The 22,275-nt window shown below is 45.5% G+C and overlaps 1 protein-coding gene across 1 annotated transcript; it reads right to left on the bottom strand.

The window, feature by feature from the left end:
• Positions 1-3,909: 3,909 nt before the first annotated feature.
• On the bottom strand, positions 3,910-18,452 carry TMED2 (transmembrane p24 trafficking protein 2). The gene is made up of 4 exons (XM_030821615.1): positions 18,155-18,452; positions 16,036-16,228; positions 11,887-11,994; positions 3,910-5,427 (listed from the first exon to the last, which is right to left on the bottom strand). The coding sequence occupies exons 1-4, from the start codon at positions 18,332-18,334 to the stop codon at positions 5,303-5,305; spliced, it is 606 nt and encodes a 201-aa protein (XP_030677475.1). The 5' UTR covers positions 18,335-18,452; the 3' UTR covers positions 3,910-5,302.
• Between the last annotated feature and the right edge of the window lie 3,823 nt (positions 18,453-22,275).

Genomic DNA, 22,275 nt, shown 5'->3' with positions numbered 1-22,275 from the left:
TCCGCTTCCGGCAGCTCCGGCGGCCGGCCGGGAACTTCGCTGGAGCAGTAGAGTTCCGGAGCGCGGCGAAGCCTCCCACGCTGCGGGAGGGAGGAAAGGCGCCCGCGGGACGGTGGAGGCAGGCGGCGGGGCAGGCCTGAGGAGTTATGCCCGCCCCGCACAGCCCCCTGGGCTCCGGGCGCCTCTCCGCACCGGGCAGGGGTTTTGGCGGGAGGGAGTCTGGCCCGGCCCTCCCACTTTCTCTGCCCCTCGGAGACAGGTGGCAGCACAGGACCGCGTCCAGGCCGAAGGACAGCGGGGCTGGCTGCCGTGGGCAAAGAAACGTGTCAGGGACCCGGGTTAGCAGCCCTGCAAAACAGGCAGCCGCTGATGGCGGGGGTCCGATGGCCGGTACGTCCCGAATGTTGGTTTACTTTCCCGGAAGTTAGGATCAAGAGTCCTAAGTAAGAACACTGTCCCATTCCTCTGTTCACTGTTGGCCTGGGCCATTCATGTCCACACACCTTCACTCAGCAAGTTTTTTTTTTTTTCTCTTTTTGAGACGGAGTCTCGCTCTGTTGCCCAGGCTGGAGGCTGGGTGCGATCTCGGCTCACTGCAAGCTCCGGCTCCCGGGTTCACGCCATTCTCCTGCCTCAGCCTCCCGAGTAGCTGGGACTATAGGCGCCCGCCACCACGCCCGGCTAATTTTTTGTATTTTTAATAGAGATGGGGTTTCACCGTGTTAACCAGGATGGTCTCGATCTCCTGACCTCGTGATCCGCCCGCCTCGGCCTCCCAAAGTGCTGGGATTACAGGCATGAGCCACCGCACCCGGCCTTCACTCAGCAAACTTTTATTGACCACTCATTGTGTGCCCTCTATGAGGGCCTATCTCCTCCACCTATGTGCATGGCTTGCTCCTGTTGAGGCTCTGAAAACGAAACTCCAAAATGAAGGCCCCAGAGGCAGCCTCTGAAGCAAGTTTCTCTCTGACCTTCTGCCCCCTCTCTGATCTCTGATTCTCTGAGGCTAGCCATAGAAACTCAAGAATCCCTCTTGCCCATGACGGAGCATAGAAACGGGAATCCCTTTTCTCCAAAGTCAGCCATAAAACCTAAAAATATTACTCTTTCTCCACCTTTCTGTGAAAAAAGTGGCCATAAAGAAATTACCGGCCTGGCATGGTGGCTCACGCCTGTAATCCCAGCACTTTGGGAGGCCAAGGCGGGCAGATCGCAAGGTCAGGAGTTCAAGACCAGCCTGGCCAATATGGTGAAACCCCGTCTCTACTAAAAATACAGAAATTAGCCGGGCGTGGTGGCGCATGCCTGTGGTCCCAGCTACTCGGGAGCCTGAGGCAGAAGAATCGCTTGAACCAGGGAGGTGGAGGCTGCGCTACTGCACTCCAGCCTGGGTGACAGAGTGAGACTCAATCTCAAAAAAAGAAAAAGAAAAAAATTATCTGGGCTAGGCGCGGTGGCTCGTGCCTGTAATCCCAGCACTTTGGGAGGCCGAGGCAGGCGGATCATCTAAGGTCAGGAGTTTGAGACCAGCCTGGCCAACGTGGTGAAACCCCGTCTCTACTAAAAATACAAAAAATTAGCCAGGTGTGGTGGCAGGTGCCTGCAGCTACTCCGGAGGCTGAGCTACGAGCATCGCTTGAACCTGAGAAGTGGAGGCTGCAGTGATCCTAGATCGCACCACTGCATTCCAGCCTGGGCAACAGAGAGAGACTCAAGTCTCAAAAAAAAAAAAAAAAAAAGGCTAGACACGGTGGCTCACGCCTGTAATCCTATAATCCTAGCACTTTCGGATGCCGAGGCGGGCAGATTGCCTGAGCTCAGGAGTTCGAGACCAGACAGTGAAATCCCGTCTCTACTAAAAATACAAAAAAAATTAGCCAGATGTGGCAGTGTGCGCCTGTATTCCCAGCTACTTGGGAGGCTGAGGCAGGAGAATGGCGTGAACCCGGGAGGCGGAGGCTGCAGTGAGCCAAGATCGCGCCACCACACTCCAGCCTGGGCGACAGAGATAGACTGTCTCCAAAAAAAAAAAAAAATTTATCTGACCTCCTTTGTTTTGCTTGTAGGTTGTAAGACCCCATTCCAGGAAGGGTTCTTTCCCCTACCCAGAAGGAAAGAATGCTGCACAGAGAGGCTGAAAAGAATCCAGACAGGCCTTGTTGGGCTTCCCCACTCAGTCTATGAGCATTAGATCATGCCCTTCTTGTCCAGTCCTATTTCTACTCAGCTGTGCATATTTTGTTGAGCCTAAGCATAAAAATAGTTTTCCCTGTAACTTTGGGTCTTAATTCTGAAGGTTCCTTTGTCATGTAAAAGCATAACCGAATAAATTTGTATCACTTTTCTCCTATTAATCTGCCTTTTTTCAGTTGAATTTTTAGAGAAACCTGAGAGCAAAGGGGAAGTTTTCCCTTACACTCCCTTACATTCCACTTGGACTTTTGAAATCACCTTCTCAGTGTTACCTTCCTTTCTGCATCACTGAAACTCCTACCCTGATTTATGTTCCCTTCTTAGCATTTACCATTATCTCTTTCTCGACACACACACACACACAACTTATCAGGTTCATCTCTGCCACCAAAATGTAAAACCCACACTAACAGGGTCTTTTCTCTATCTTCTTTATCCCAGGGACTATCACTGTAGCACACAGCAATCACTCAAACATTTGTGGGATTAATAAATGGGAATACAACTCATGCAGACTGCAGTCATCTCAAATTAAGTAAAAGACAACAGCCTGAAGCCACATTTTCAATGAAATGATCATCACATTCTCAAAACACCTTTGACAACTTTTATAAAATGGGACTTCGGCCAGGCACGGTGGCTCATGTCTGCAATCCCAACCCTTTGGGAGGCTGAGGCAGGAGGATCACTTGAGCCCAGGAGAATGAGGCCAGCCTGGGCAACATACAGGAGACTCTGCCTCTACAGAAATAATTTTTTAATTAGCTAGGCGTGGTGGTGCATGCCTGTGGTCCCAGCTACTTGGCAGGCTCAGATGAGAGGATCACTTGAGAGGTTAAGGCTCCAGTGAGCCATGTTTGTGCCACTGCACTCCAGTCCAGGTAACAAAGCAAGACCCTGTCTTTAACAAACAAAAAATGTAGTCCCAGCTACTTGGAGAGCTGAGGTGGTAGGATCACTTGAGCCCGGGAAGTTGAGGCTTCAGTGAGCAGAGATCAAGCCAACCTGGGAACAGAGTGAGATCCTGTCTCCAAAAAAAGAAAAGGTGGGGGACTTCACAGACAGTTCTGAAAGCAAAGGCACAGGGAAATTACATATCTGTGTGTGTCTTCTGGGCTCTACTACCTACTAGTTTTCTGACCTTAGGACCCTTTCCAAGCCTGTTTTCCTCTTCACTTCCAAAATGATTTTACCCAAGGTAATGGCAGTTTTGAAGCATGAATAAGACAGACCAAGTAAAGTGCTTAGTACTAGATGGAGACATTACACAGTACTCAATAAATGGTAGCTGCTTTTATTACCAGCAGGCCATTAGTCTCACAGAGGAAGAACAGTTTCTACACATGGTGATCTAGTCTCTGCTTCCACCTTTCACTCTCTTATCTGTGGCCTTGGGCAAATCATTTAATCTGTCTTTAAAGCTATTTCCCACATTCATAAACCACGCGGGCAAGTGAAAATAATTCAACCCTTTTTTCCCAAACAGAAAAATACTTGAGATTTTAGCACTGATCCATCAGAGAAGCCACACTGGAAAACCTATGCAGAAAACCTTGGTACCATTCACTATCCTCAAGTTTATAGTATTAAAAAGTAACAGACATAATAGGCATAAATACTCAGAAAACATGGACATGTCTCATGTCAAATAAGAACAGAAAGTTGGTGTGTAAAAACTGTGGATTAGCTGTCAATATATAAAACACAGAATACTGTTTTTAAAAAGAATTGTTTATTTACCGAACCTGGGGCATATTAGATACAACCAATTTTAAATTTACATCTTTTAAATCAATTTTGAAGTGTTTCACACGCAAAAAAAAACTTGGCATGCAACAGTTGTCCTAAGGTGAAAGTCACCTCATTAATAAACTGTTGCAAGTGTTCTCACCCAAGGTGGAAAAATGGTTTATCCTGAACGTGAAAACCTGTAACAAATTTAAATTAATTATATAAAACTCGTTACTTGTAGTTTTCCCCTTGCAAAGATCCAAAAAAAAAATGTACAAGTAACTAATATGTATCAGTCACAACATAATCCTGGATCATCCCCATACCAAAACCAGATGCTCTTTTAATTTTAAACCCATCATCAGAGAACAAGAGAAAGTAATTTCATTTTACTCAGAACAAGATTCACATGTGCCAAAAAAGAAAGAACCAAAAGAAACAAAAACCCTAATGCTGACACTGATGTTCAGTACCCTACACAGTGGCCCAAAGGCCACTGATCAAAAATAAAATAGTGGCTGTATATCACTGAAATGAAATCCAAGAGGCTTTAACCCTTTGGCATCAGAAATCCGGACTTTTCCAATTGTGTAAATGCTTATTTCTTACATGCCAAGAGTGGGAGAATGTGCCAGTGTGGAAAGAAAAAAAGCCACCACTCACTGGGACACCCAGAGAATTGGCTTTAACAGACAATTAGAGGGTTAGGCAGAAACCCAAAAATGGTTATTAGCTGCTTGTGTCATCAATTTAAGTGGAGATGATTGAGTCCTAAGGTACTTGTAAAAATGTATGCAGGAAAATGTAAGCTGAGTCATAGTTTTAAAGCAAAACAAGAAAACAAAGTATGAAAGTACCCAGCCTGGCAGCATATGCCCAAGTCAGAGAGCTCTGCCATTAGGACAGGCAGAAACCGTCAAGATTCAAACTGCTGTTTCTCATAAGGACTCAACAAAAATGAATCTTTACTGACTTGAACCACAGACTGAGGGAATCCAAAGAATGCAGTCATTTTAGTAAAGTACTATCAGGCTTTGTGCTGATTTCCTGAACAAACTGCATTATATTATGAAAACAAAAGGAAAAGAAGAAATAATAAAAACTATACTCCCATATTTCACTTACAGTGTTTGAGTTCCTGGAAGGACCTATATAATGGAGGCAGCATTCAAACAAGAAGTTATGCCAATCAACTGTCAAATTTTCACTATAATTTTCCTAAAAAGGCGTTTTCCCCCCAATATCTATTAATCACAAAGAAACATAAGTTGTGAATGTACAGTTCAGAAAATAAAAATGGAGAAACTAATGACATTATGACCAAGGTGTTTGGTAAACAGTGAATTCTGAGTTGGGATCATCAGGAAGAGGCTTTTTAAACAACCCTCCGGACTTCAAAAAATCTCTTCAGATAGTAGATCTGTCCCAATGTCATGGCAACTAGAACAAGAGCTTCAAAGAAGGACCACAGGACCACTCTGCTGTTTGTGTTGTCGTTGACTGTTGAGGACAAAACAAACAAACAAAATTTAACAATTCTCCCCCAAAAAAACATAGGCATCATAAATATTCTAGTCTTCACTCTGTGTGAAAGTAATATTGTGTACACCACTCATAGATGTTCCTCAACTTAACGATGGGGTTACAGCCCAATAAACCCAGCTTATGTTGAAAATACATAAGTCAAAAATATATTTAATACACCTAACCTAGCAAACATCATAGCTTAGCCTAGCCTACCTAAAACATGATCAAAACATTTACATTAGCCTACAGTTGAGCAAAAGCATCTAACAACACAAAGATTATTTTATAATAAAGTGTTGTATATCTCATAGAAGTTAAACTGCATTTTATTATTATTTTATATTTTATTTATCAAGTTAGTGAACACTGCACTGAAAGTAAAAAACAGAATGGTTGCATAGGTACTTGATGCTCAGTTTCTTCTGAATGCACATCACTTTTGCACCATCATAAAGCTGAAAATTTCTAAGTGAAGTCATTGTAACCTATGGGTCACCTATACTCTAAATACTTTTGTCTCCAAGCAACTCAACATACTCCAAAGCAGACTTTTTTGTTTGCTCTGTTGTCCAGGCTGGAATGCCATGACACAATCATAGTTCACTGCAACCTTGAACTGGACTCAAGCAATCCTGCCACCTCAGCCTCCTGAGTAGCTGGGAGTACAGGTATGCACCAGCCCATCTGACTAATTTTTTCTGTTTTTGTAGAGAAAGAGTCTTGCTATGTTGCCGAAGTTGGTCTTGAACTCCTGGCCTCAACTGACCCTTCTGCCTCAGCCTCCCAAAGTAGAAGCAAAGATTTTTAAAAGAAATCTTAAAGATTCACTGGGTACAGCCAAGTCCATTCTGCTTGTATATGGGGAGCAGAGAAGAAAAGGTGACTTGCCCAAGGTCATAATTCTAGTGTTAAAACCCAATCCAACCATCTTTCTCCCTCACCATTGAAACGTCCTGTATTAGTATCCAATTTGCTGAATCAGAAAACTGACTTCTAAAAAAAATTAAGGAATTATTTCAAAATCACCGTTATCCAAAATGCAATTATTTACAACGTCAAAATATGGCAGTCTGAGTGTCTTTTTCCCAAAATATGTTACAAATATTTGTTGAGCACCTATGTACTTGGCAATTGTTCTCAATGGAAGAGGTTACTCAGTTATATGGATCCATACTGACAGTTACTACCAGACCATCAAATACACGACAAACTATGCTCATCTGTCCTGCTGTCAAACTAAGGATTTGATCCTTAAAGTAAAATCCACACCTACTCTATATTTACTATACTCAATTTGTTACATTCAAGTTTCTGATCAAATTCTTTTTATTTACGTATTTTTTTTTCAGTCAGAAAAAAAAAATTTTACATTCACTGTCACCCAGGCTGGAGGGCAGTGGCGCAATCTCAGCTCACTGCAACCTCCGCCTCCTGGGTTCAAGTGATTCTCCTCTCTCAGACTCCTGAGTAGCTGGGATTACAGGAGCACACCACCATGCCCGGCTAATTTTTGTATTTTTAGTAGAGATAGGGCTTCACCATGTTGGCCAGGCTGGTCTTGAACTCCTAACCTCAGGTGATCTGCCTGCCTCGGCCTCCCAAAGTGCTGGGATTATAGGCATGAGCCACCACGCCTGGCCAAATTCTTTTTATTTTTATTTATTTATTTATTTATTTTGAGACGGAGTCTTGCTCTGTCACCCAGGCTGGAGTGCAGTGGCACGATCTCGGCTCACTGCACGCTCCGCCTCACGGGTTCACGCCATTCTCCTGCCTCAGCCTCCCCAGCAGCTGGGACTACAGGCGCACGACGCGACGCCCAGCTAATTTTTTTGTATTTTTAGTAGAGACAGGGTTTCACCGTTAGCCAGTATGGTCTCGATCTCCTGACCTCGTGATCCGTCCGCCTCGGCCTCCCAAAGTGCTGGGATTACAGGCACGAGCCACCGCGCCCAGCTCCAAATTCTTTTTATTTTTAAATGTATTTTATTTTATTTTTTTTATGTTTTGAGACAGAGTTTCACTCTTGTTGCCCAGGCTGGAGTGCAATGACGTGATCTCAGCTCACTGCAACCTCCACCTCCTGGGTTCAAGCGATTCTCCTGCCTCAGCCTCCCAAGTAGCTGGGCTTACAGGCATGTACCACCACACCCGACTAATTTTGTATTTTTAGTAGAGATGCAGTTTCTCCATGTTAGTCAGGCTGGTCTCGAACTCCCGACCTCAGGTGATCCACCCACCTCGGCCTCCCAAAGTGCTGGGATTATAGGCATGAGCCATCACGCCTGGCCAATTTATTTTATTCTTTTAAAAACAGTCTCGTGTTGCCCAGGTTGGTCTCAAGCTCCTGACCTCAAACAATCCTCCTGCCTCAGCCTCTGAAGCAGCTAAGACTACAGGCACAAGCCATTGTGTCCAACTCTCCAGTCAAATTCTATAGCCTTAGCTTTTAATTACTATGTAGGCCGGGCACAGTGGCTCATGCCTGTAATCCCAGCACTCTGTGAGATCGAGGCAGGTGGATCACGAGGTCAGGAGATCGAGACCATCCTGGCTAACATGGTGAAACCCCGTCTCTACTAAAAATAAAAAAAATTACCCAGGTGTGGTGGCGGGCACCTGTAGTCCCAACTACTCGAGAGGCTGAGGCAGGAGATGGCGTGAACCTGGGAGGCGGAGCTTGCAGTTAGCCGAGTTTGCACCACTGCACTCCTGCCTGGGCAACAGAGCAAGACTCCGTCTCAAAAAAAAAAAAAAAAAAAAAATTCTATGTAGTGTTTTTTCTGCAAATGGCCAACATTAAAAACAATTACACTATAATCCCAGGACTTTGGGAGGCCAAGACGGGAGGACTGCTTTAGCTCAGGAGTCAGAGCCCAACCCTGGGCAATATGGAGAAACTCAGTCTCTACAATACAAAAAAAAAAAAAAAAAAAAAATTAGCCAGGTGTAGTGGCACATGCCTGTAGTTCCAGCTACTTGGGAGGTTGAGGCGGGAGGATCACTGGAGCCCGGGAGGTTGAGGCTGCAGTGAGCTATACTGTCACCACAGCACTACAGGCTGGGCAACCGAGTAAGACCCTGTGTCTCGAAAAAGAAAATAGGGCTGTGCGTGGTGGCTCACGCCTGTAATCCCAGCACTTTGGGAGGCCGAGGCGGGTGGATCACAAGGTGAAGAGATCGAAACCATCCTGGCCAACATGGTGAAACCCCGTCTACTAAAAATACAAAAATTAGCTGGACTTAAAAGATTCACTGGGTACAGCCAAGTCCATTCCGCTTGTATATGGGGAGCAGAGAAGAAAAGGACTTGCCCAAGGTCATAATTCTAGGGTTAAAACCCAATCCAACCATCTTTCTCCCTCACCATTGAAACGTCATATATTACTATCCATTTTGCTGAATCAGAAAACTGACTTCTAAAAAAATTAAGGAATTGTTTCAAAATCACAGTTATCCAAAATGCAATTATTTCCAACGTCAAAATTTGGTGGTAGCGTGCGCCTGTAGTCTCAGCTACTCAGGAGGCTGAGGCAGGAGAATCGCTTGAACCCAGGAGGTGGAGACTGCAGTGGGCTGAGATAGCACCACTGCACTCCAGCCTGGGCAACAGAGCAAGACTCCATCTAAAAAAAAAAAAAAAAAAAAAACCAGAGAGTCTGATAACAAGAAAATAGGCCAGGCACAGTGGTTCATGCCTGTAATCCCAGCACTTTGAAAGGCAGAGGCAGGTGGATCACTCAAGCCCACGAGTTCAAGACCAGCCTAGGCAACTCCTGGGTTGAAGTGATCTCAGCCTCCCAAGCAGCTGGGATTACATGTGCCTAGCTAATTTTTGTATTTTTAGTAGAGATGGGGTTGCACCATATTGGCCAGGCTGGTCTCGAACTACTGACCTTGTGATTCGCCTGCCTCGTCCTCCCAAAGTGCTGGGATTACAAGCATGAGCCACTGAGCTCGGCATAATTTTTGCATTTTTAGTGGAGACCGGGTTTCACCATGTTGGCCAGGCTGGTCTCAAACTCCTGACCTCAGGTGATCCACTGCCTTGGCCTCCCAAAGAAAAATGCACCTTTAAGTTTAAATAGAACACATTGAAGCACAAGAACATCAGAATATAGTGATCTGGGACACTGTCCCCATGCCACTCATATATCAGCCTGATCTAGAAGCAACACATTATTATTACAACACTGTAGTGAAAGGGTCTCATTATGTTCACTGCTGAGAAGTGGGTCCTACAGGAAGACTCACAAAAACAAAACATGATGGGAACCATTTGCTTTGTAAATTTAAACTGAATACCTATTAATTCAATTCTAGAAATTGCTAACACTTTTAAATATGAACACATAGCTCACTATTTGTGAAACAAATACAGGAGTATCTCCACTCAAATCATGGGTGAGAGAACAAGGTTGGACACCCTAAAGACTGGAAGACATGTGCCTCCTCTGGCCACTGTGTTCCCAAGAACTTCTATAACTTGAAAGCCATCTGGTCTGAACCAGTTAAAATTGCAAAGTAGAGGAACTTGCCCTCTGAGTTAGTTCAGTGACCTTCCAACTCCAGAATGGGCTGTTCCCCATCTGGGAACAAGGTAACCAACGCATGGGTCCCAACAAGGTAAGAGAGAAAAAGTGAAGATCCCAGTTGGTGAGATTAAGAGTGGAGGCAAGGAGAAAAACTGTGAGGCAAGAGGCTGGAGTACTTGTAAACAAGCCTTGGTCCATAACATGCACCACTCCACTCCTAAAGCAAGTGGAGATGAGGGGAGCTCTCTAGGCTATTACATTTACACACCTTCCTGCCAACACAAGCTGATGTCTGTGCTCTAGATCCTGAAGATTTGTTTCCATAAGTAGCAAGAACAGATTTAAGGGTGGGAAAAACAGAAACCACATCTGGAAGAAATTCAAGCTGTGCTTATCTCTTTGAGTCACTCTTCACTTCCTACTCCAGTCTCAGAACAAAGATTCCTGACATAAAATCACTGCCCTTAAGACAAGAGCTTGCTCCCAAGCAATCCCCTGCCTCAGCCTCCTGAGTAGCTGGGACTACAGAGATGTGTCACTACGCCTTGCTCTTTTTCCTTTTTTTTTTTGAGATGGAGTCTCGCTCTGTCACCAGGCCAGAGTGCAATGGCATGATATCAGCTCACCGCAACCTCCGCCTCCCGGGTTCAAGCAATTCTCCTGCCTCAGCCTCCTGAGTAGCAGGGACTACAGACGCGTGCCACCATGCCCAGCTAATTTTTGTAGTTTTAGTAGAGACGGGATTTCACCATGTTGGCCAGGATGGTCTCAATCTCTTGAACTTGTGATCCGCCCACCTCAGCCTCCCAAAGTGCTAGGATTACAGGCGTGAGCCACTGCCCCCAGCCACCTTGCTCTTTTCATCTCCCCAAGAACTACCTGGAGGATGAAAACACTGAACAATGGTGTGGCCCTGAACCTAATCAATGGAATTGGTCTGTCTGTCAATATAGTACCTCTTAATTTTAAATGCAAAAGCCTAGTTTTTAATGCTCTATCCAGTTCTAAACAGACTTTTCCAACCAAACACAAGATTTCAATCATCACTGTTTCCACAGAAAAATACATTCCAAGTTCCCAACTTACAAACTTGAGGACCCAAACTGATCTTCACCTGGTGACTTGCCTGTACTCATGTTTTGGTGTTTTCTATTCTAACTATATTAAGCTTTACATTTTAGTAAAAAGGTTAAATCTCAGCATCTAGTATTAATCCCACTGGCACATAAATTTCAGGTATGTGATTAAAAACCAATGCAATACGCATTTTACAACATTTTTCCCTTCTGATTTAAGAAAACAATTAGCTTACACCTTAGCTCACCATATATTTTTAAAAACCCAAACTTTTTTTTTTTTCCCCTGAGACAGAGTCTAGCTCTGTTGCCCGGGCTGGAGTGCAGTGGCCCAATCTCAGCTCACTGCAACCTCTGCCTCCTGGGTTCAAGTGATTCTCATGCCTCAGCCTCCCGAGTAGCTGGGACTATAGGTGCACGCCACCACACCCAGCTAATTTTTTATTTTTTGTAGAGATGAGGTTTCACCATGTCGGCCAGGCTGGTCTCAAACTCCCAACCTCAGGTGATCCGCCTGCCTCAGCCTCCTAAAGTGCTGGGATTACAGGCATGAGCCACCACGCCCGGCCAGAAAACCAAACTCTTAAAAACTTGTACTAAATCGTAATAGCATTTTCTGGTTTAGAATGAATGTCCCAATAATAAACTACAAAGCTCCACACACGTGTATGCTCAAAAAGTATCTCGTGTAGGTACACTTTTAAAGCCAATGCTTTCACATAAAATTTGCAAAGTTTCCAAATGAGGAAAATACAAGCAAGCCGTTGAGTAAAACAACCTTCACCATCAGACACTGCTGCAAAGTGACGGCATTCACTTACTGGCTCTGTGTATCCTCTCCCGGACTTCCATGTATTCCTGTTCGTGCTTTACAGCTGTCATCGCCACTGCTAGCTCATTGATCATTTCTTCTAGCTTGTTCTGGTGAGCTACAGAAGGATTTGAAAACAAAACACATTTGTCAATGTCTTTTTTTTTTTTTTTTTTTGAGACAGAGTCTCGCTCTGTTGCTCAGGCTGGAGTGCAGTGGCGCTCAATCTCAACTCACTGCAACCTCTGCCTCCCAGGTTGAAGCGATTCTCCTGCCTCAGCCTCCGGAGTAGCTGGGATTACAGGCACACGCTGCCACACCCAGCTAATCTTTGTATTTTCAGTAGAGACGGGGTTTCACCATGTTGGTCAGGCTGGTCTCAACTCCTGACCTCGGGTGATCCACCTGCTTCGGCCTCCCAAAATGCTGGAATTACAGGCGTGAGCCACTGCACCCAGCCATCTTTTTTTTTTTTTTTTTTTTTTTCACGACAGGATCTCACTCTATCACCCAGGCTTAAGTACAGTGGTGCAATTATAGCTCACTGTAACCTCAAATTCCTGGGCTCAAGCAATCCCCTGCCTCAGCCTCCTGAGTAGCTGGGACTACAGGGGTGCGTCACTATGCCTGACTACCATTTTATTTTTATTTTTATTTTTGTTTTTTTTGAGACAGAGTCTTTCTTGCTCTGTCACCCAGGCTGGAGTGCAGTGGCGCGATCTCGGCTTACTGCAAGCTCCGCCTCCCGGGTTCACGCCATTCTCCTGCCTCAGCCTCTCCGAGTAGCTGGGACTACAGGCACCCGCCACTACGCCCGGCTAATTTTTTGTATTTTTAGTAGAGACGGGGTTTCACCGTGGTCTCGATCTCCTGACCTCGTGATCCGCCCGCCTCAGCCTCCCAAAGTGCTGGGATTACAAGCGTGAGCCACCGCGCCCGGCCTTATTTTTATTTTTTAGAGACAGGGTCTCGCTATGTTGCCTAGGCTGAAGCAATCTCTTTTTGAAAAATACTTATAAAATATAAAATAATATAAAATAACTTTTCAAAATCCTCAGACAAGGCCTGCAAAAGAAGCTACTTTTGAAATGGTTCAAACATCAATTTGGACCACTGATATGAATCATGTCAATTTAATTCTCAAAGCATTTTTAAAAGTCCCTTCCCAGTAGAGAAACCTCTTTCAGGGTAGGAAACATACTATATAATGCTTACTAAGGAAAGGAAAACAACCCCAGGAAATTTCTTCTAATGAAATGTTGTTATGTGAAGTTCACTATACTATTAACTACAGAAAAGTAGTAAAACACTGAGGAGAGGGGACTAAGAGCACAAAATAAATACGTGTATTTTTAAAATGTAATCCTACAAATAATAAAATCTAAGAGTCATGTAACTCTAATATTAATTAAGGAGCAGCACTAAAACAGACTTTTAATCTCTATGAAGCTGAGCAGAGAAAAACATTAAAACGCTCTTAGGAAAATCCATACCAACTCAAACATTCTTCTTTGACAAAGTAATGGTTTCACGATAGTGGGGAACAACAGGCAATGTAAGTAGAGAGACAAACCCTTAGCAGCACAAGTTTTCAACCAGGCATCCTCTTGAACAAAAATACACACAAGGCACTGTTCTGAAGAGTAAGCATGTGCTTCTAGGTAGTGCCACGTTATGAGAATGAACAGACAGGCAGGAGAGAAACAGCACCAGGAAACATTCCTGGGAAAGGGGGATCTCTTCATCCCTGCCCAAGACTGGGTCTCTTCTGGGATTCCAGATTCTCGCAGACAACCCCAAGTTTCTTAGGAGAAACCAAGGGCCTCTACGATTGAAGGCAGCTGAATTGGAATGTCAAACCGTCCCTCACTCGAAATTTCCCTTTGGAAGCCCCATGCACCACATGGAACTGATAGAACAGGGTTTCTCAGCAGTGGCATTGTCTCCATTTTGGACCAAATGCTGTTCTATGCCGTGGGGCACTGTCTGATGCACTGTAGGGTATTTAGCAGCCTCCATGGCCTCCAGCCCTAGATGCCTGTAGCACCTACCCCCAGTCTTCTGAATAAAAAAATGCCTCCAAGGCCGGGCGCGGTGGCTCAAGCCTGTAATCCCAGCACTTTGGGAGGCCGAGGCAGGCGGATCACGAGGTCAGGAGATCGAGACCATCCTGGCTAACATGGTGAAACCCCGTCTCTACTAAAAATACAAAAAATTAGCTGGGCGTGTTGGCGGGCGCCTGTAGTCCCAGCTACTCGGGAGGCTGAGGCAGAAGAATGGCGTGAACCCGGGAGCCGGAGCGTGCAGTGAGCCGAGATCGCGCCACTGCACTCCAGCCTGGGCGCGACAGAGCGAGACTCCATCTCAAAAAAAAAAAAAAAAAAAAAAATGCCTCCAGATATTGCCAAATATCCTGTAGGCATCCTCACTTGAGAACCACTGCTTTAGAGGAAGGCTTGATTTGACAGCTGCCATTCAGTGACATTAACAAGCAAAAGCAAGAATTTTGGATATATGTTAAAAAATTATCTAAGAAGTTCAATATTCACATTCATCAACCAACATTTTCAAACTATTTAAGTAGAATCAATCTCCAGAAAATAAACCAAAAAAGCCTTTCAGAACTCCTCATTCCCCATGAAAATTAGTCAAGTCCTACCCTATAAGTGGCCCTGAAAAATGAGCGCAGGAATTACTAAGTAGTAGGACTCTCTAAATTCTATAGATTTCAAAATCTAACCAAACAATTCAGCTTCTTTATGATGTTAACACTCTACTAATACTCAATATCTGGGACAAATGTTACCATGCTAATAGTATACTATGAAATGTGTGAAACAATGACTAGCTTCAAAAACTCTGGCATGCACTGTGGGGGAAAAAAAAAACAAAGAAGACACCACCAAATGTGCTGGCTCCCGGTAAGCAATTTATTCAGAACCACCATGAACCAATCAGGGTTTATTACTGGTAACCTGAGCAATGAACAATCTAACTGCAACATATGGCTAAAAGAACTCTTGTCTTCATAGCAACATATGGCTCCTAGAACTGCATTTCATATCCAACCAAGCTTCAGGTTAGGAAGTCTACAAAATGACTTTCTACAAAGTCAAAGGCACCATTTGCTATGAGCTATGTTTAATTGGGACTTTTGTCCCTTTATCATTGAATTTCTATTCTTTAGCATTCATCTTAAAGAACAAAAATGTTACTACTAAAATGGAAACTGTGTTTTCAGTGCTATTAGTTTAAAATAACCTAACCTATACCTCCTGTCAACTAAATAAAAAACCACCAAAAAAATAATCAATCCAATTAGTTGTAGGGGTTTTTTAAGAGAAAAAAACACTCTCATGCCAACAAACTGAGGTTAGAAAAAAGAAAGCAGAAATTAGACATTAGCAAACAAAAAGATGCAAAAAGGATGCTGTCAAAATGCAATCCACATACCATCCCAGGTATCTCCACCACCTAAAGAAAAGTTAAGATATCTTAACACAAAAAGAACCAACAAAAAGTTTAGCTAAACTAGTCATGTATACAAATGAGCAAATAAAGTATATGCCAGGATTAGCAAATAAACAGAAAAAATAACCAAAGACACATGGAACCTACATGCTCACAAGAGCACAAAATGACTAAGAAAACCTGTTAGAAGAGACAAATGTAAAGAACAAAAAAATCCCAGCACTTCAGGAGGCCGAGGTCGGTGGATCACCTGAAGTCAGGAGTTTGAGACCACCCTGGCCAACACAGCGAAACCCCGTCTCTACCAAAAATACAAAAATTAGCTGGGCATGGTGGCGTACACCTGACGCTACTTGGGAGGCTGAGGCAGAGGAATCGCTTGAACCCAGGAGGCGGAGATTGCAGTGAGCCAAGATCACGCTACTGCACTCCAGCCTGGGCGAAAGAGCGAGACTCCATCTCAAAATAAATAAATAAAAGAAAAAAGAAGAACGAAAAAAAAAAAACACTAGCCTCAAGAAACTTTTTTATTAATTAGGAGACTTGCAAAAAATAAAAAGCATATTTCACAAAAAGGTTCTGGTTAAGAAATTAAAAAAAATAAGTACTCCACTCAGACAGGTAAAAATGTATAGAACTAAAATTAGCTCTTGGAATGTGATATAAATCTTCTGAATGTTCATCTCACCTTCTGTTTCCATGTCTTGTCCTTTTGGAGCCTCCCCAATGTCAATGGTGAACATCACTATTTTTGGAGTCATAGTGGACATCCGGTTACTAAAACAAAATTTGTATGTTCCATCCATGTGAGCAGCAAATGTGTATTTCCCACTGGATTCTCTGTCTCCTTTGTAAATTCCTTTGTTATCTGGTCCTGTAATCTGGAGGCAAGAGAGAAATGCATAAAATGTCACAAAAGATTAAGTCATAGATTTTATAAGTAATGTCTAACGGCATTAAGAAATTCACCAAGAATATGGCTGGGCATGGTGGCTCACGCCTGTAATCCCAGCACTTTGAGAGGCCAAGGCAGGCAGATCACTTGAGATCAGGAGTTCAAGACCAGCCTGGCCAACATGGTAAAACTCCGTCTCTACTAAAAATACGAAATTAGCCGGGCATGGTGGCGCACGCCTGTATTCCCAGCTACTCGGGAGGCTGCTTTCTGAGACAGGAGAATTGTTTGAAGCTGGGAGGCAGAGGTTGCAGTGAGTCAAGATCGTGCCACTGCACTCCAGCCTGGGCGACCGAGCCAGACTTCGTCCAAAAAAAAAAAAGAAATTCACCAAGAATATGTAACTTTCACTTAGCTTCACTTCGGTAAGTGATAATAACCATTTTGGGCTGCAATTCTCCCACTTTATAAAATAAAGGTTGATTTAATGGCTCTCTAAAACACCTTTAGGTCCTGACATTTATGTCTTATTTATCCTTATTAAACCCCTCAGAAACAGAAAGCTCACCTTAAATGTGGTCTCTAACTGGCCTAATATCACCAACAAACATGCAACTGTGACTGACAGCGAAACTCAAGAAAAAAGAAATCTCTTTAAAATGAAGAATTTCTGCATCCCTGGTTGACATCTTGATTGCAACCTCATGAGATACTCCAAGCCAGAACCACCCAGCTAAGCCTCTCCATAATTCCTGGCCACACAAACCATGAGAATTAATAAACGTTTGTGGTTTTTTAAAATATAAACAAAATGAATTTTTATCAAATTTCAAGGTTTTCCAGATTACTGCCAAATAGTGAAGGAATTCTGCTTTATCTGAGATGCCTGAAGGCTTAGGGGAAAGGACTAGCCTGGAAATGAGAAGAGCCAAACTCTCATCCCAGTCTGCTACAAATCAGCTGTTAGGCTGTGATCAAGTCAGTAGCTCTTTCAAAGTACATGTCACCTGCGTAACTTCGAGACTGGAATAGTTGATCGCTAAATTCTTAGTTAAGTCTAAGAGTCTCTCCCTTCCGTTATCCCCTTATTTTTGGATTTCACTTGTATTGTGTAACTTGTACCCAGCCCTACTGAGTACACTGTCAAATGGAAACTCCTTAGACCCAATTAATCATGCTAGCAGGTGAATTAAAATAAAAACTAGCGACACATCATTCTTTTGGTTTACAAAACATGGGTGGAGATTTAGGGACTGGTGGTTTCTTAAATTCCCGTCTTCTCCTGATACTTCACTGCACTGCTTACTCCTAAAACGCATGACCCAACTCCCCATCTCTCCTAGGCAGAGGAGACTAAACGAGGTAGCTGGAGGCGTAAGAGTAGTACCTTAAGGTTGCTTCTATGAAAAATAAACACAACGCGAAAGTATGCCTAGCATTCAATAGGTTTTTAATCCTCAATCGATTTTAATCTATTTTTTGGAAAAGTTTAAGTGCCACGTTCCAGCATTAATCCGTAACACGAAGGAAGGCAGGTGCTAACTGGATCGAGACCCGCCACCAGCTAACCGCGACTAAGAAGCGCCTTTGGGGCCCGGCCTGACGCGGCGCCTGATTCACAAAGCTCGGCGAGAGGTTCCAACAGGAACCCGTTGTTCAAGGAGACAACCCAAAACAACCACGCATGCCGAAGGAGCCCCCAAGGGATCCCGGAATCCAGGCAAGTCGCGGGAAAAGGGGCCGTTAGGAGGTCGCCGTGGCCGGGGCGGGGGGGTGGTGGCCTGGGCTTCTCCAGGACTCGGACAGCGACTTCCAAGCCCACTCCCCACACAGGCCCCGCACCGGCCCCAGGTGCCACCAATCCCCGAGCGGCCACGCGACCAAGCCTCAGCCGCGGGCAGCTAGCCCGCACCTCCACGTCGATGTCCAGGAAGCCGCCCTCCGCCACCTCGAAGATGAGGCCCATCTTGGTGCCCGAGGTGACCCGCTCAAAGAAGCACTCCTCAGCATGCGCGTCGATGCTAACGAAATAGCCCGAGACCGTGGCCAGGAGAGCGGCCAAGAGCACCAGCAGTTCAGCAAGCGTCACCATGGTGGGGCTGAGGCCGAAGCCAGGACCCGAACTGCGGCCTCCAGAGCCGCTGCCGCCGCCGCCGCCCCGCTGCCTTCTCAGCCACCGCCGCCTAAGCTCCGCCCCTTCCGCCTGCGCCACCAGTGGGGGCTGATGCGGGCGCAGTGGATTGGCGGGCTCCCGCAGCTGCCACGTAAAGGAGGCACGGCAGCCGCCGAGGGACAAGCGACTCTGCGCAGCCCGAGCCTGGACGGCGGCTCCGAAGGACCAAAAGTTTTTCCCAAGTCCTTTCTCGTCCAAGCTAAAGTTCATGCGGACTTCCGAGGAAAACGACAGTGTCCGGAAGCCTCTGCAATGACCTCTTAGGATTGTCCAAAAAGATGGCGAAAGATTTGCAGGCAGCGATAGAAGTTGAGAGGATGTGCGGGCTGAAACTAAGGTTTTTTTCTTTTGTTTCGTTTTTGAGTCAGAGTCTCGCTCTGTCGCCCAGGCTGGAGTCCAGTGGCGCGATCTCGGCTCACTGCAACCTCCGTCTCCCGGGTTCAAGAAATTCTCGTGCCTCAGCCTCCCGGGTAGCTGGGATTACAGGCGTGAGCCACCACGCTTGGTTAATTTTTGTGTTTTTTGTTTGTTTGTTTGTTTGTTGAAACGGAGTCTCGTTCTGTCGCCCAGGAGTGCAGTGGCGCGATCTCGGCTCACTGCAGCCTCCGCCTCCTGAGCTCAAGCGATTCTCCTGCCTCAGCCTTCTGAGTAGCCGGGATTACAGGCGCCCGCCACCACGCCCGGCTAATCTTTTGTATTTTTAGTAGAGACAGGGTTTCACCATGTTGGTCAGGCTGGTCTTGAATTCTTGACCGCGTGATCCGCCCACCTCGGCCTCCCAAAGTGCTGGAATTACAGGTGTGAGCCACCGTGCCTGGCCAATTTTTTTTATTTTTTAGTAGAGACGGGGTTTCGCCATGTTGGCCAGGCTGGTCTGGAACTCCTGACCTCAAGTGATCCGCCCTTCTCGGCCTTCCAAAGTGCTGAGATTACAGAAGTAAGCTACCGCGCCAGGCCTGAAGCCATGGGTTTTGAGGGGTGTTTATTTGTTTGTTTGCTTAGAAACGGGGTCTTGATCTGTCGCCCAGGCCGGAGTGCAGTGGCGCGATCATAGCTCACTGCAGCCTCCAACTCCTGGGCAAGTGATCCTTCTGCCTCAGCCAACCCAATAGCTGGGATTACAGGCGCGAACCCCACTGGTTTTTAGGTTTCATGTTGCTTCTCCCACCCCCTCTCCTTCCCGGGGACTGGGGAACGGTGGAGGCTCATAAAGACCTGAAAGGGGCACGAGGGATCCTCCCAGGTTGCCAGAATCTCTAGTATATTTTTTTTTTTTTTTTTTTTTTTTTTTTTGAGACGAGGTCTTTCTCTGTCCCAGGCTGGAGTGCACTGGCGATCTCGGCTCACTGCAAGCTCCGCTCCCGGGTTCACGCCATTCTCCTGCCTCAGCTCCCGAATAGCTGGGATTACAGGCGCCGCCAACACGCCGGCTAATTTTTGTATTTTAGTAGGACGGGTTTCACCGTGTAGCCAGGATGGTCTCGATCTCCTGACCTCGTGATCCGCCCGCCTCGGCCTCCCAAAGTGCTGGGATTACAGGCTTGAGCCACCGCGCCCAGCCAGGAATCTCTAGTATCTTTACCTAGGTGGTAGATACGTGGATGTCTACATTTAGACTATTACATTTTTATTTTATTATTTTTTTTATTTTATTTACATTTTTATTTTATTTTATTCTGAGACAGCTTTTCACTCTTGTCACCCACTGCAACCTCCACCTCCGGGTTTCAAGCTATTCTTCTCCCTTAGCCTCTCAAGTAGCTGGGATTACAGGCGCCTGCCACCACACCCAGGTAATTTTTGTATTTTTAGTAGAGACGGGTTTTCACCATGTTGGTCAGGCTGGTCTCAAACTCCTGACCTTCAGATGATCCACCCGCCTCGGCCTCCCAAAGTACTGGGATTACAGGCGTGAGCCTCCGCACCCAGCAACTATTGCATTTTATTTTACTGTATGTATGTAATACCTTAACCACACACAAAAAATTACCTTGTTCAAATTTTCCAGAGTTAGAATTCTACCAGTTCCCCAAAGTCTTGCTGTTTCTCCATGCCCCTTAGCCCTTACCAGCTGCTGGAGCTGTCTTTTCATCCTTTGCACCCTGGCATGCTCCTACTCATCCCTCAGAACCCAAATGTCACCTCTTATCTCTAAAATGTTCCTTGACATCCTTCTGCCAAATACTAGCCCCTTCCTCTCTGTTTACAATGCAGATTCGGTCCTAGTGAATTGCAGTTATTTTCTACTCTGCCTCACTCGTGAAGGCACAAGACTTGATTTACGTATGCTGTCCTCTTCAGGCCCTGCCACAGGGCCACAGAAGGACCTCACACATTTCATGTCAATTGAGGTCACTGGACTGACCTGGGAATGAGGAGCTGGGGTTGTTACTCCACTTTTGCACATAGCTGTGTGACCTTGATGATTTTCCACCACTCCTGGCCTCTGTTCCCTTATCTGTAAAAAGGGAATGACACCACAGGCCTTGCAAAATTGAAGGGATTATTGCTTTGAAGACCAACAGGCGATAGGGGGCAGTAGTGTCCCAGGATCCACTTTCCCGCTTCAGGTTTCAAGAAACAGGAGCAGCTGCAGTGATGAAGGTTTCTGGACTATGACAGTGTACAGTTGACCTTGAACAACATGGAGGTTTGGGGCACCGACCCCTGCACAGTCCAAAATCCTGGGGTCTTTTTTTTTTTTTTTTTTGACATGGAGTCTCCCTCTGTCGCCGAGGCTGGAGTGCAGTGGCGCGATCTCAGCTCACTGCAACTTCTCCCTCCTGGGTTCAAGCAATTCTCCTGCCTCCGCCGCCCAAGTAGCTGGGATTACGGGCGCCTGCCACCATGCCTGGCTAATTTTTGTATTTTTAGTAGAGACGGGGTTTCACCAGGTTGGCCAAGCTGGTCTCGAACTCCTGACCTCAGGTGATCCACCCGCCTCGGCCTCCCAAGCTGGGATTACAGGCGTGAGCCACTGCGCCTGGCCTCATTTTTGACTCCCCAAAAACGACTTTTTTATTTTTTATTTTTTGAGATGGAGTTTTGCTCTTGTCGCCCAGGCTGGAATGCAATGGCACGATCTCGGCTCCCTGCAACCTCCACTTCCCAGTTCAAGCAGTTCTCCTGCCTCAGCTTCCTGAGTAGCTGGGATTAGAGGTGCCCGCCACCATGCCCGGCTAATTTTTATATTTTTAGTAGAGACAGGGTTTCACCATGTTGGCCAGGCTAGTCTCGACTCCTGACCTCAGGTGATCTACCCACTTTGGCCTCCCAAAGTGCTGGGATTACAGGTGTGAGCCACCGTGCCCAACCCAAAAACTTAACTATTAACAGCATACTGTTGACCAGAAGCCTTACCAATGACAGTTATTAGCATTTTGTTTGTTTGTTTTTCATTTTTGTTTTGAGATGGAATCTCGCTCTGTTGCCCAGGCTGGAGTGCAGTGATGTGATCGGTTCACAGTAACCTCTGCCTCCTGGGTTCAAGTGATTCTCCTGCCTCAACCTCCCAAGTAGCTGGGACCACAGGTGCCCGCCACCACGCCAGGCTAATTTTTGTATTTTTAGTACAGATGTGGTTTCACCATGTTGGCCAGGGTGGTCTCGAACTCCTGGCCTCAAGTGATCCACCCACCCAGGCCTTCCAAAGGGCTAGGATTACAGGCATCAGCCACCGTGCCCGGCCAATGACAGTTGATTAGCATATTTTGTATGTTATATATATTACATGCTGTATTCTCACAATAAAGTAAACCAGAGAAAAATTGTTATTAAGAAAATAATAAGGACAAGAAAATATATTTATATTTACTCTTCATGTAGTGGAAGTGACTCATGGTAAAGCTCTTCATCCTTGT

The sequence above is a fragment of the Nomascus leucogenys genome, chromosome 10 (assembly GCF_006542625.1).
Source record: "Nomascus leucogenys isolate Asia chromosome 10, Asia_NLE_v1, whole genome shotgun sequence".
NCBI classification, from domain to species: domain Eukaryota; kingdom Metazoa; phylum Chordata; class Mammalia; order Primates; family Hylobatidae; genus Nomascus; species Nomascus leucogenys.
The sequence above is the reverse complement of the archived record's forward strand: the minus strand, read 5'-3'. Positions and strand labels throughout refer to the sequence as shown.

Coding starts and splice junctions, on each gene's coding strand:
- TMED2 (XM_030821615.1), bottom strand. CDS start 18,334: ATGGTGACGCTTGCTGAACTGCTGGTGCTCTTGGCCGCTCTCCTGGCC. Junction 11,995..16,035: donor ACAAGACATGGAAACAGAAG/GTGAGATGAACA, acceptor ATCCTTCTGTAG/CTCACCAGAACAAGCTAGAA. Junction 5,428..11,886: donor GGAGAGGATACACAGAGCCA/GTAAGTGAATGC, acceptor TGTCCTCAACAG/TCAACGACAACACAAACAGC.